General features: G+C 36.6%; 2 protein-coding genes across 6 annotated transcripts in view; one reads left to right on the top strand and one right to left on the bottom strand.

Annotated features, from left to right (window-relative positions):
- The window catches only part of chrm5 (cholinergic receptor muscarinic 5), a 74,057-nt gene that overhangs the window by 20,595 nt on the left and 39,992 nt on the right, over positions 1–13,470 (top strand). The window contains exon 2 of one of the 4 annotated variants that reach the window (XM_062967370.1): positions 3,807–3,923. The exons of 2 other annotated variants lie outside the window; for them this stretch is intronic. The gene's annotated coding sequence lies outside the window, so the exon portion shown is untranslated. Of the gene's footprint in view, positions 1–3,806; positions 3,951–13,470 lie in introns of all 4 variants that reach the window. One more of the 4 variants, XM_008103297.3, reaches the window with a different exon arrangement.
- Positions 1–13,470, bottom strand: part of aven (apoptosis and caspase activation inhibitor) — a 137,722-nt gene that overhangs the window by 99,383 nt on the left and 24,869 nt on the right. For both annotated transcript variants that reach the window (XM_003214498.3, XM_062967360.1), the window contains exon 2: positions 11,464–11,629. In XM_003214498.3, coding sequence (XP_003214546.1) covers positions 11,464–11,629 — 166 coding nt within the window. The remainder of the gene's footprint in view (positions 1–11,463; positions 11,630–13,470) is intronic.

The following is a 13,470-nucleotide window of genomic DNA, read 5'->3' as shown; positions in this document are numbered from 1 at the left end:
TAGCATTTTTACTGAACAACATGTGTCATTCAGAGCAAGAAAATGTCCCACATGTTAGAATAGTAAAAATGCACATGCTTGGAAATCACTTAACAACTAGCTTCAATTTATTTCTGTGTGACAAAGATATCAATTTTGATATTTCCTGTTCCTAACACTTCAAAATGCATAAAAGGCTGACAGATTGTTTGATAAGGGAAAAACATTATGTAATGTTGGAAACTTTTAGAAAGGAAATGTTGAACAGATGGAAATCCAGCCTACGATGTTGCCAATTTCTACATTTTTATTATAATAGTTTGATATCTTGGTGTATTTAAAGGGGTCCTGATTCATTTCTCAATTATTTTCATACAACACAGTTGTGGTTCAGCCAACTGAGGTAATCATCTCAGCCATTTTTCAGTCCACATTTTCTGCTTTTTTATAACAATAACTCCCTGGGATCAAGCATTTTTATATGTGTGCATTTCTTAGGAAGTACTCCCTTATCCCCAGGAGATCAAATGCAGGGTGATTTATCAGGGTAGTTTTAAGTAAAAACCATTTTGATAATTTATTTAAACCATATTCCCCATTTTGAATTCATGTATTTTTAGAACAAGAATGTATACCAACTGATTTCTACAACAATTAAAACATTACTTTGTAATTGAGTACTATAAACACGTTATGAACATAATACACAATATTGGTTATAAAATTCAAATATGTTGCAGACACGCATATTACAAAGAAAAGAAAAAACTGTTTACATATAATATTTTATACATTTGTTCTTTTGTGTATTGAAATAACTTCCAATTTATTGTTACCCAAGACGAACATATCATGGGTTTTCTTAGCAAGATTTGTTCAGAGGAAGTTTGTCTCCCTGAAGCTGTGTGTGTGTGTGTGTGTGTGTGTGTGTGTGTGTGTGTGTGTGTGTAAAATATTATGTGTCCATAGTTTTTATCTGAATTTTTACAGGTAGTAGATGGCATGTTAAATAATGTGCTATTTTGATCTTAATAATATATATCTTTCTTTTCACATAAACAACCTAATGAACTATTCATTCATACATTAGTCTAAAAGTGTTTTCATATTGAAAAGCATAATCTAGTTAAACTCAAGTACTTGCATTTAGCCAGTTGAGTTTCTTTAATTATAGAAAGCCAACACAATCTTAAATGAGCTGTGGACTGAAGCGAAAAATCTATTTTGGGATACTTAAGACAGACAGATCAATAAGTGACTGAGGGCACTTCAAACACAGAGAAAGTCTTATTGTCCAATCACATTATTCCATTATTTCCACTTCTTTTGTTCCTTCTGCTTGAACAAAGATTTCACTTGTTTCAAGACTTATTCCCAAAAGCTCTAAAGGAGACTTGTGTTTCACCTCCTCTTAGCACCAACAAAAACAAAGCTGATAAAGAGGTTAAATTAACATTGGAAAATCCACAACTAAAACTGAAAACACAAAACCTGAGAAATATAAAATGGAAAAAGTCTACATTTCTGTTTTATCAAAGTTAAAAAAATCAGCTAGTTGCTTTGCTTAATTACTCCCATATTATCTCATAAGATAAGCTTTTGATGCATCATATGCAAAAAAGAACAAAAGCTCTGTATTAATTTGGGTGGGGAGGATACCCACAACACCGTCTAGTATAGGGGATGTAGGGCGGAAATTATATAATGTTTTTCAGAGCAAGAAAGGACTTGTCTTCCAAAAGGAATTAACCTAAAGGTTGCCTTCTGTTCATTTCCTTTCAGAAAAGAGTTCTCTCTCGGTCATAAAATGGCCCAGAGGGATCAAAGCATGAAGTAAGTGCATCCCAATATGCAAAAAACATTTTTAAAGTATTTAAAAACATAGTTGGAGCCATCCAAGATCCCATGTGAGTCTAAATGCAGAAGGGTCTCTTGACAGTTTCCCAAACTGTTATAACCTATTTTGCTTCAGAGATCTCTATTTGTTCTTTTCCTCATTAAGCTTCTCATCTCAGTCTCTTTCAGAAATGAGTAAGTTCCAGATGTTTAAGGGCTTCGTGTATCTGCAATGCATTTCAGAGTCTAGAAGGCAGGCAGTGCAACCAATGACTCCTGAAGATTATGATTAAAGCAGCACTATATTTCTTGACAAAATATAGAGAGGACAAACTGTACTTGGTACTTTGAAAGCTGTACTAGTGCATAGGGCATAGTGTACATCTGGTGAGTGGGGGTTCGTTATATTTATAGGAGGAGAAAGCAATTTTGGCAGGTCCAGCATGCTCTCTCTATAAGACTGTTTTGATCATAGTCTCCAGCTGACACTGATTATGCACCCTATCTTCTAGACTTTGGGGCACACTCAGGGCACATGTATCTCCTGTATTTCTGGAAGTTGCTCAGTCTCCCTCTAGATAGAAACACAGCCAATTTTCTGTCTATGGGACCCTCCTCACAAGAGAAATATGATCAATTTTCTGTCCAATTGATCCTCTGGAATAATATGAACTACTCGAAAATATAAAAAAACAAATTGGAATTGGCCAGGCATTCATTTCTGGTTTTTAAATGTTTTAAATACTAATGTTTTAACCATACAGATTGGCCCTGTGACCTATTTTTAAAAAGAGTTGCTGTTCCTGGAGGCTTCCAGATTAGGCAACTTTCTTGTTTTTGCTTTATGTTTGAGTACTGTTGGGGAGGGGGGAGGGTAGATGAAGGGCTGTAGGGTTAAACTCTGCCCACACCAGACAAAAATAGAGATCTGTTATGGATAGGAATGGGGAATGATGTAAGTATTTTATCTGGAACAGAACACCCCCATATTGTGGCATATTCTGCTCCAGGTGAAATATTTACATCATTACCTATGCCTAACCAGAACGGATATCTACAAAATCACATAAGCAATGTCTGGGTGTACAGCTGATACACACATAACACCTCCATGAAGAAGACTCCAAAGAAGTTTGAAACCAATTATCTTATTGCATTACAGAAAAGACAGGAAATAATAGACCTGCGATAAGTTACTAGTAATGCTGATAGGTGTACATCACTGCCAAATGTAACTTTACATTTAAGAAGCCAAGTGGCAAAGAATGGATAAGGGGCCCTGTGAAAGAATTTGAAATGACTGAAGATGTAGAGACCAAGCTAAATGAAAATATGTTTTTCCTCTCAGACTTCTCTGATTTCAATCACTACTTTGTGGCTTTGAAAACTAAGTTAATTATTATTCTGCACTGAAGGACCATAGCATTCATATGTGACAGCATCTTCTACCACAATCTCATATTTGACTCATAAAGCATAAAAAACTTTGAAAGAAAGTGTGATTATACCAGTAATTAAATTTCAGCGGATTGCAATTTTCACATTTGCCATAAATGAAAAACTGAATATATCAAAATGGAAGTTCACAGTATTTCAATTGTACAAACATTAGATTAAGTGATTGTTCAATAAGAGAACACCAGTAAATGAGAACAAAATTATTCTAAATGAAAAATGTGTTTGGGGCACACAAATGTGTAGTAAATGAAAACAGGAAGTATCTTTTAGTCCTGTACCAATACACAGCCTTTGCTAAAGCTAACAATGATTAAATGCTATGCCCAAAACCAGGTCTCTATAATATGTGACCCAGAAACAAACTACTTGCCATATATTCTGCATAAAAATCCACCTTGTTTTGGCAGGCAGCAAAAGCAGGTTTGTCAACCCCTTAGAGAGAGACCATGTCTGGCTAGGGGTTGCATTTGGCTTATTAGATGATAAGTCATGCATACCTACTAAAACAAATTCTTTTCACCTTTCTTTTCCAGATGAATAAACTAGGAGAAGAAGGAATGTTCAGCCAGGCTGCTACATGGCCCCTGGCAGTAAACAGTCCCAATATACACTGTTCACATCACAGTGAGTGGTAATTGTGGCAGAAAGAGGTACTGCCATATTAAAATGCTATGTGGGTAAGGCTTGGTCTTTAAGAAAATAAAAAAGTTTTTATTTGCATGAAGACATATTATATTACAATAATAAAATCATTAATCAAAAGTAATCAAAATGATGTAAAGGTGATTATTAAAATGAAATTCCTTGGCAACATTCATGGCCTTAAATGCATGACTAAAAGAACAGAAAAGATACAATGTAGGAAACTGAGTTATTTAGTTTTTAGGGGGCTAAAACAAACAAGAACAGCATTTTCCCTAATTTTGAAATGAAATCCTATACATTATGAAAGGCAATCAGTTCAGCAAGCATTTTAATAAACTTTTATACCTCTATAAATGTAGATGGAATGTTAATGACTCTCATTGAATTAAGCTGCAAATGCTGACAGTTTGCATTTTTATTAAGTTAAATCACGTCTACAGAGTCACAATAATCATGTTTAAATATTAACATATTTCAATGATTTTGTGGCAACAGCAAACCAAGTATGACATTTATTTTAGCATTATTATGCTTTACTTCACAAAGAAAAAAAGGATTCTTTACCACCATGAGAACCCAAATCAAAAAATCAAAAGTGACCAATTAATATATTGTCTAACAAATATAAAACAGCCTTCCATATGGCTACTTCAAAAATGCCAATGGTGGTGCACCAGTACCTATGCAGCTGGAACAAGTAGTCACCCTCCCAGATAGAACTGATCCAAAAGCTTTATAACACCGGATACTGCAAGGTCAATGTTGCAGTGTAAACGACCACTGAATCTTAAGCATAATATCACAGACTTAAATGTATTACACGAAGTTCCTATCAAAAGGCGAGGGTCCCCAACTCTGAAACTTGGCACATACTATAAGAAATAACACCTTCCACAAAATATGTCTAAGTGTCAGTTTCTAAGGTGGCTCAAGTGTAACTCCAATTAAAGCCTTGTGCAAGTTCTTTTGGGATAACAATGGTGGGACTAGTTTCAAGAGAATGACACCATGTTGAGATCTTTTCATTGTTGATGTAAAACTTAGTATTCCAAAACAAAGATATAGCTGATACTTGACACTCCAAAATATTTGGATTTAGATGATTGTTCAAGCTGTCTTGCAGAAAGTCCACCAAATACATGGTAGAAGCATTCCCGAAGCCTTTATTTACCTTTCTATTAATATAAAATACAAAAGTACCATCAGGAAGTTTGCCAAACGACTAAAACAGTTATCTCATAGACTTTCTTCTGCTTTCCCATTCTTTGCATAGAAAAGGAAGGAAAGCAGAAAGGAAGATTTGGAACTTTTGACATAATTTTGGACAAATGGGTGGATAATCTGTATGGTCAAAACCATCTATTATTATTATTAATAATAATAATACATAATACATAATCCATAATCCAGCATATATATCTCGTTTGCTGTGTCATACTATGTCTTTGTGTCAATAAAATAATAGTAACACTTTATTTATATTCCGCCCTATCTTCCCAAGGGGACTCAGGGCGGATCACAGTACACATACACGGCGAACATTCAATGCCATTTGGACAGAAAGGACAGAACAGAACAGATAGGAAGTATATTGTCTCAAAGTCCAGTTCAGATGCCTTGAAGTTTGAGTTTGGATTCAGTCATAGGAGGTGCTGTTGCTCCATTCTCTATAATAAAGAGCCATCAGGACTATAACAAAATACATGAACAATTTTTTTTAAAAAAAATCTCATAATGAACTTGTATTTCATCAGTCTGCAGTCATCAAATGAAAAAGAGAAGACTAGAACAGTTAAATCCAAAAATCATATTTTTTTTAGATCTCTAGAAAGAGGACCCAAAGAAGCAGAATGTGCCAAGAAAAAGTTGAGTTAGAGACATTTGCTATAGAGAACATTCATCTATAATAAAGAACATGTGTCCATCATGCTGTACTGACAAGATGCAGTAGGGATGAATTATTATTCTCTTCTCTAAAAGTAAACTACATATGAGGATGAGTTCACATCTTATATCCATGAGTCAGCCATACACAATCTCTGGCAGATCTGCACCTAGACACACTCTGAAAGACACTGGGGGTACACAGGTACACCTCAATTAATGAAATAAATGTATTTCTAGGCATTACTTCTTTAACAGAAAATTTGGCAGCAACAACAAAAATAACATAGAAAGAATAGGAATAGGTTCCTACACTATAAAAACAGCACTCAGAAATGTTAATAAAACTGGGTCGTTGAGTGTTTTCCGGGCAGTATGGCCATGTACCAGAAGTATTCTCTCCTGACGTTTTGCCCACATCTATGACAGGAATCCTCAGGGTTTGTGAGGTACAATAGAGTCTCACTTATCCAAGCTAAACGGGCTGGGAGAAGCTTGGATAAGCAAATATCTTGGATAATAAGGAGAGATTAAGGAAAAGCCTATTAAAAATCAAATTAGGTTATGATTTTACAAATTAAGCACCAAAACATCATGTTTTACAACAAATTTGACAGAAAAAGCAGTTCAATACGCATTAATGTTATGTTGTAATTACTGTATTTACGAATTTGGCACCAAAATATCACGATATATTGAAAACATTGACTACAAAAATGGCTTGGATAATCCAGAAACTTGGATAAGCGAGACTCTACTGTATATGGAGAAACTAAGCAAGGAAGGTTTATATATCTGTGGAAGATCCTGGGTGGGGAAAACAACCATGTGATCCCGGCCATGAAAGCCTTCGACAACACGTTAATAAAACTATTTATTCAAAACTAACAGTATACACATGTGAAAGAAAGCAACTAGGTCTGATGTGCCACACATGATTAAATAAAAGTGTTTAGAACTTTCTGGAGAAAACTGGAAAACTTATAAATACAGGAAATACTGTTTCCTTTCCTTTTATTTTTTATGATTTGGTGAAAAACCCTATAGAGGGATACTTCTGTAACATACTGATCTTCAATTTTCTCTCCACTCTTGAGATTCATGCATGGTCAATAAGGAATTCTGGAGAAGCTGCTATTTACACCTTGTCTGTTGTAGGCAGGCATACGCATATAGTGTCAGCTAAAATAAAATCCCATTCTTTCCCAGTTCAAGCTTTATTGAATTGTTTACTACAGATATCATGATCTGACTCAGTACCAAATATCTGTGTTTCTCTAATCCTTTTTCACCAGTATCCTATCGCCCATGTTGCAGAAACAAAAATAAAAGGGGATGGGCGGGGGGGAACTGGGCAAGTCAACTTCCACTCAAAAAAAAGAAAAACCACTTAGAGGAAAACACATCTTTGTCAGAGGATTTGTTAATTGGGTACTGCAATATTTGGTGAATTAAAATGAATAATTTTATATTCAAACACAAAAAACCCCAACAATCAAGGTGTCATTTCAATCTTTATTTTACAGAAAGAATTCTATTGCTTAATAAGAATTGTGCAAATTTACCATATATACTCATGCATAAATTGACCTCATGTAAAAGTCAAGGGCAGATTTGGGACCAAAATTATGAATTTGGATATGAATAATTCAAGTGTGATTCCACAAAGGAGAGAAAACACCAATACAGCCTAAAGGGGCTGCCTACCCCTGGCCATCACTATTTCCCCACACAGTATTTCCAAAAGACTAGAAAAGATTAAAGTTAAGGAACAGGACTCAGGTTGAGCTGTAAATAAGTTGGCCCAGGCTTTTTGGGTTGATTTTTTGACTACGCTTACTAGACTTATACATGAGTATTTTGAGATATATATATATATATATACACACACACACACACACACACACACACACACACATATATATACACACACACACACACACACACAGAGGCAGTCTCAAAGTTACAAACATCCAACATATGAACAACCCATAGTTACAAACAGAGGTGAGATGATGTGAAACAGAACTACTGAATCATCAGATACACCCAGTTATTTAACTGAAATATATCAAAACAAGACTGCACATTGAGATGATGTGAAACAGAACTACTGAATCATCAGATACACCCAGTTATTTAACTGAAATATATCAAAACATTCTAATTTTTCTAATTATTGAAAAGTAGCTAGTTTCTTAACTCACAGACATGCACACCTTAGAGTGATAAATACAAAAAAATTTATAAAGGAAGAAACAAAACGTTTCAGCTTCTGCTCATTCAATTATTAAAACTAAAAGTTTGTGAGATCCCCCATGGTCTTGTTTAAAATATTACCTTGGATGGCTATACAGCATGATGGTTTATGTGAAATAAATGTAGGAATATTTAGTATCTACCATATTTCATTGTGTAATAGTCGCACTTTTAATCCCTTTTTTTGGTGACTATCATGCGGTGAAAAAAAAAGAGCTATGGGGCCTGAATGAAGCCCAGGAGCTGGAAGGGAGACAGGCACGTCGGGGAGTAAAACTTCACTTGCCTGTTACCTGCTGCCTTTCCAACTACGGGGATTCACTCAACTATTAGCCGAGTGAATCCCCATAGCTCCAAGGAAGTAGACCTGTGGACATGTGGATAAAGGGTGCAAGGAACACAAAAATACTAATTTTGCCACCCCAAAAAATGGGATTGTGGCTATTACGCGGTGGTAACTATTATGTGAGAAAAAAGGCACATTGTTCCCTCACTTATCGCTGGGGTTAGGTTCCAGGACCACCCGCAATAAGTGAAAATTCACGAAGTAGGGGCACTATATTTATTTTAATATTTATACATTATTTTAGTAGTTATACACTATTTTAAGTCTTTATCAACCAATTGTGTGTTGATAAATCGCCTCCTTCTCCTCCCATTGCTGCTTGGGCTCCTTTTCTCTCCCTTTGGCTTCTCTTTCCTCCCTTCCTTAGGCTGTAAATTGTAATTTTTATAATTTATAAGTCTTTTAGTTTCTTGAAAAACCGCGAAACAGCAAATCCGCGAAAAGTGAACCGCGAAGTAGCGAGGGAACACTGTATATCAAGCAGAGCTCAGTTCAACAAGTACAATTTGAGCTTGTGGTAGAAAACAGGAGAAAATAGTCAGAATGGTTTTGTAAGGTAAATAAGAAAAAGTTACATTTATTGTTTCACGAAATTCCTCTTGGGCCAAGGAAAAGACAGACAAAAAATTATTTACATTTGAGTAGAAGATCCCCTAAAGGTTAACTCACATAGATAGATATAAGCCATCCAGAAGCAGGAGTCTCACGAATGCTTCCTTCCCAGAGAAACAGAGACAAAAGACTAACTAACTTTGGGAGAAGAGGGAAAGTGACCTTTGCAGGTAGAAAGAAAGCAAAAAGGCTTAGTATATAGATCACTGAAAGAAATAGGAAGGTGAAACAAACAAACAAGCATGCTCTATAAGACTCCCTTTAACCAATCACTTTCTCATGTATTGATGCCTCTTTGCTTCCAAGAAGAAGATAGATGGATTTGTGTAGGATATAAGGTATATACTGTAAAAAATATTTCTCACAAATTTGTTCTGGATCCCATAAAGATTAATTAAACACTAAATATATACTAGCTGTCAAAAGTGTTGGCCATTTCTGTCATTTTCCTTTTGTGCTGCTTTTTGTATTTTAACTTACACTCTAGTGAAAGTTTAGCCACCATTTACTTACTTGTTGACCTAACCACAAAACAACAAGACCACACAAAACTGTCCTCCGAAGACTACATAATTCAAACTGTAAGCAGGGGAAAATAAACAGAAACAACAGTTGCATAAAGGCTATGTCATATGATTTTTCAGCAGGTGTCATTCAGTCCTCAGTAGGGATGATAATATTTGAATATTTCATTCTCACAAGTGAGGACAAATAATTTCCATAAATTTATGCCCGCTGTAAATAAAACAAATCTTTCTGTACTGTTCTCATGAATAGATTGCCTACCTTTAACTGATTCTTCAAGTGGCCATCTATGAACTCAGAAAGCACACAAATATTTAAAATGCTCTAGAGCTCTTTTCCCTGCGCCGTGCATTTGCAATGCGGGCTGTCCCTTTCTCTTTCCCTCAGTTCCATTTTAACTGCCACAACATTTGCACAGGAACAGCCCACTTGTGTTAACTACAGAGACCATGAAGAAGAATCTGTATTGTTGCAGGAAAGTATTACAGACAGGAATACACATGGTTTTGATGTGAGAGAATTGTGCGAGCCTGCACAAAACAACATTGTTTACAGACAATACATGTTCTTTGAACAAGATTGTTGTTTTCTATGCAAAAACAAGATAACCAGTGTGGTTTTAGTGATTTGAGCATTGGACTGTGACTCTGGAGACTAGGGTTCTAATCCATACTCAGCCATGGAAAATAACTAAGTGACCAAAGGCAAGTTACATTCTCTCAGCCTTGCAAGCCCTATGACAGATTTACTGCAGGATCACACTAAGTCAAAAATTACTTGAGACTACACAACCATCACTATGCAAGGACAGCAATCTTGAACAACAAAAGTTGTGTGTTACAGAAATCTTGCACAGAAAACAGCAAAACATAAGATGCAATTATTTTGGGGCCAGACTGATTTTTTTTGTGTGTAAGATTTTTGTGTTAGAAGATTGCTGGTGTTCATGCAAGATTTTTGTACAAGACTGCAGTTTTCTGAAAAAAAGGAAGGGTGAATCAGAGTTCAAAAACAAGAGCAAAATCCAAACACACATTATCTGTGAAAAACTATAATAAAGAGACATATTGAGTACAGCATCTCCAGGTGCTCAAAAACATCCCATCTGTTGATCAGAGAGGAGCAGCTACACCAAGCTAGCTTACCACCTTCTGAATACTCTTGCTTCAATTTCTAGGACTGCAGGTCTAAAGATAAGCACCTCCTGGCCTCTAAAACAACCTGAAACTATCACTCCCTCCCAGGAAAAATTACATGGCAGGAAGACTAATCTGACCATATCTATTGGGAACTGTTCCTCCATTGTTTGCTTTCCTCTTCCATCCCCATGAAGGACGAAAGAAGACAAACTGTTTTATACTGCAAGACAGGATCTCTCTTATATTTCAATGTACTAAATCCACTTGATAGTTCAAATTAGAATTAGACCCACTAAAACACTGTCACTTTGGAAACAGCCAAACTTTCCCCACACACAACCAAAAGTAACCAAAAATATTTTTGGTTTGGGAAAACAACAGGAAGGTGACCACTCATATACGCCTATTCTTCCATATATACTCCCCACCCCTGGTGTAGCTCAGTAGTAGAATATATATTTTTCCACACAAAATGTTTCTGGTTCATCACCCTAAGACAGGGCCAAGAATGAATCTTGGCTAAAATATGCAAGAATGCCCAACAGTGTCCAAAATCAATCAATGAAATGACTAAATACAGATCAACCTACTATATTCTTGCTTTTCTTCCTAAAGGTACCACCAATATCCATGAAGTAAATATTTATGAACTAATATTTATGAACGAATTTGATATAAAAGTAACTTTTAAGGTCTGTTTCATTCTCATCAGTGAGCTTGCAAGTGTCATTATTATGAAACAAGTACAAAATTAACAGCTGTTTATGCTTTCTCTCTTACCTGCTGAGCTAAGCAGAACACTGTAGTCTGTCCCACGCTGAGATTCACCACTGTCATTTTGTGTTTCCTTCTCAGTATCTTCATAACGATGCCAGTTAGAAACTACCTTTCTGCATGAATAGCCACCTAGGTCTTCTTTTCCTTGTAATTCAAGATCAGCAGCAGCCTAGAGCATGTAACAAAAATATGATTGAGCAAGACCTTTAATTAGCCCATTCATTTAATTTGGATTTTCTCAGAAATTAAATGACTGATTCCAATCAGTGTCCCAACTTAATAGTTTACTCAGTCAGCATGCATGCCAGTTCTGGTGCTTTATTATACAACATTGGCATCCTCATTTCTCTCATGAAACAAAACGCCTTAATGAAATGTTAATCTTGGCTATTTATATTTATTCCATCTTCTGACTTGGAATGGTGGCTGTGGTAGTAACATGAAAACAATTAGCAATCAGGATTTCCTTATTTATTTGTTTTATTTGATGAATTTATATCCCACCTTTCTCCCAGAGTGAGGACCCAGTACATACATCCAGCCTCTTTTAAGCAGAGGCTGGATGGCCATATGTCGGGGGTGCTTTCAATGCGATTTCCTGCTTCTTAGCGGGGGGTTGGACTGGATGGCCAATGAGGTCTCTTCCAACTCTACTATTCTATGATTCTATGATTCTATAAGTCAAGAAATTAGAGTAAAAAAATTGACTCCAAAAACCTGGACTGGCTTATCCATACGTCCATCTAAGTCGCTTTGAGTCTATTTTAAGAGAGACAAAGTGTGAGATAATGCTAATGATGATTATGATGATGTAACTCAACTTGGGAACACAGCTTACTTTGTCCAGGAATCACAGAATCATAGAGTTGGAAGAGGCCTCATGGGCCATCCAGTCCAACCCCCTGCCAAGAAGCAGGAAAATCACATTCAAAGCACCCCTGACAGATGGCCATCCACCCTCTGCTTAAAAGCCTGCAAAGGAGCCTCCACCACACTCAAGGCCAGAGAGAGTTCCACTGCTGAACAGCTCTCACAGTGAGGATGTTTTTCCTAATGTTCAGATGGAACCTCCTTTGAAGCAACCAGGGCAGCAAAAAACAAGCTTGCTCCCTCTTCCCTATGACGTCCCCTCACATATTTATATATGGCTATCATGTCTCCTCTCAGCCTTCTCTTCTGCAGATCAAACATGCCCAGTTTTAAGCCTCTCCTCATAGGACTTGTTCTCCAGGCCCTTGATCATTTTAGTTGCCCTTCTCTGGACACATTCCACCTTAAATTGCAGTGCCCAGAATTGGGACACAGTATTCCAGATTTGGTCTGATCAAGGCAGAATAGAGGGGTAGCATGACTGAGGAAGCAGAATTAAATCAGTTGTATGAGGATCTGAAAACACCTACTGGATAATACACCAAAAAGAGACATGATTTTCATTACAGGAGATTAGAAAGCTAAGGTGGGCAGTCAAATGACAACTGGGATCACAGGCAAGCATGGCTTGGGACAACAAAATGAAGCAGGACGTAGGCTGATAGAATTTTGCCAGGAAAACTCACTGTGCATAACAAACACTCTCTTCCAACAACCTAAAAGGCGGCTTTATACATGGACTTCACCAGATGGTCAACACCGTAATCAGACTGACTACTTCCTTTGCAGCCAAAGGTAGCGAACATCCATCCAGTCGGTGAAAACAAGACCTGGAGCTGACTGTAGTTCAGATCATGAACTTCTTATTGCACAATTTAGAATCAGACTAAAGAGAATGGGGAAAATACACAGACCAATTAGATATGATCTCACAAATATTCCTAGTGAATATGCAGTGGAGGTGAAGAATAGATTTCAGGGACTAGATTTAATAAATAGAGTCCCAGAAGAACTAAGGACAGAAGTCCACAACATTGTTCAGGAGGCGGCAACAAAGTACATCCCAAAGAAGATGGTCCCAAAGAAGCAGTCAAGATAGTTGTCTGCTGAGAAACTGGAAGTAGCCCAAGAAAGAAGGAA

This window comes from Anolis carolinensis, chromosome 1 (genome assembly GCF_035594765.1).
Source record: "Anolis carolinensis isolate JA03-04 chromosome 1, rAnoCar3.1.pri, whole genome shotgun sequence".
Taxonomy (NCBI): domain Eukaryota; kingdom Metazoa; phylum Chordata; class Lepidosauria; order Squamata; family Dactyloidae; genus Anolis; species Anolis carolinensis.
The sequence above is the reverse complement of the archived record's forward strand: the minus strand, read 5'-3'. Positions and strand labels throughout refer to the sequence as shown.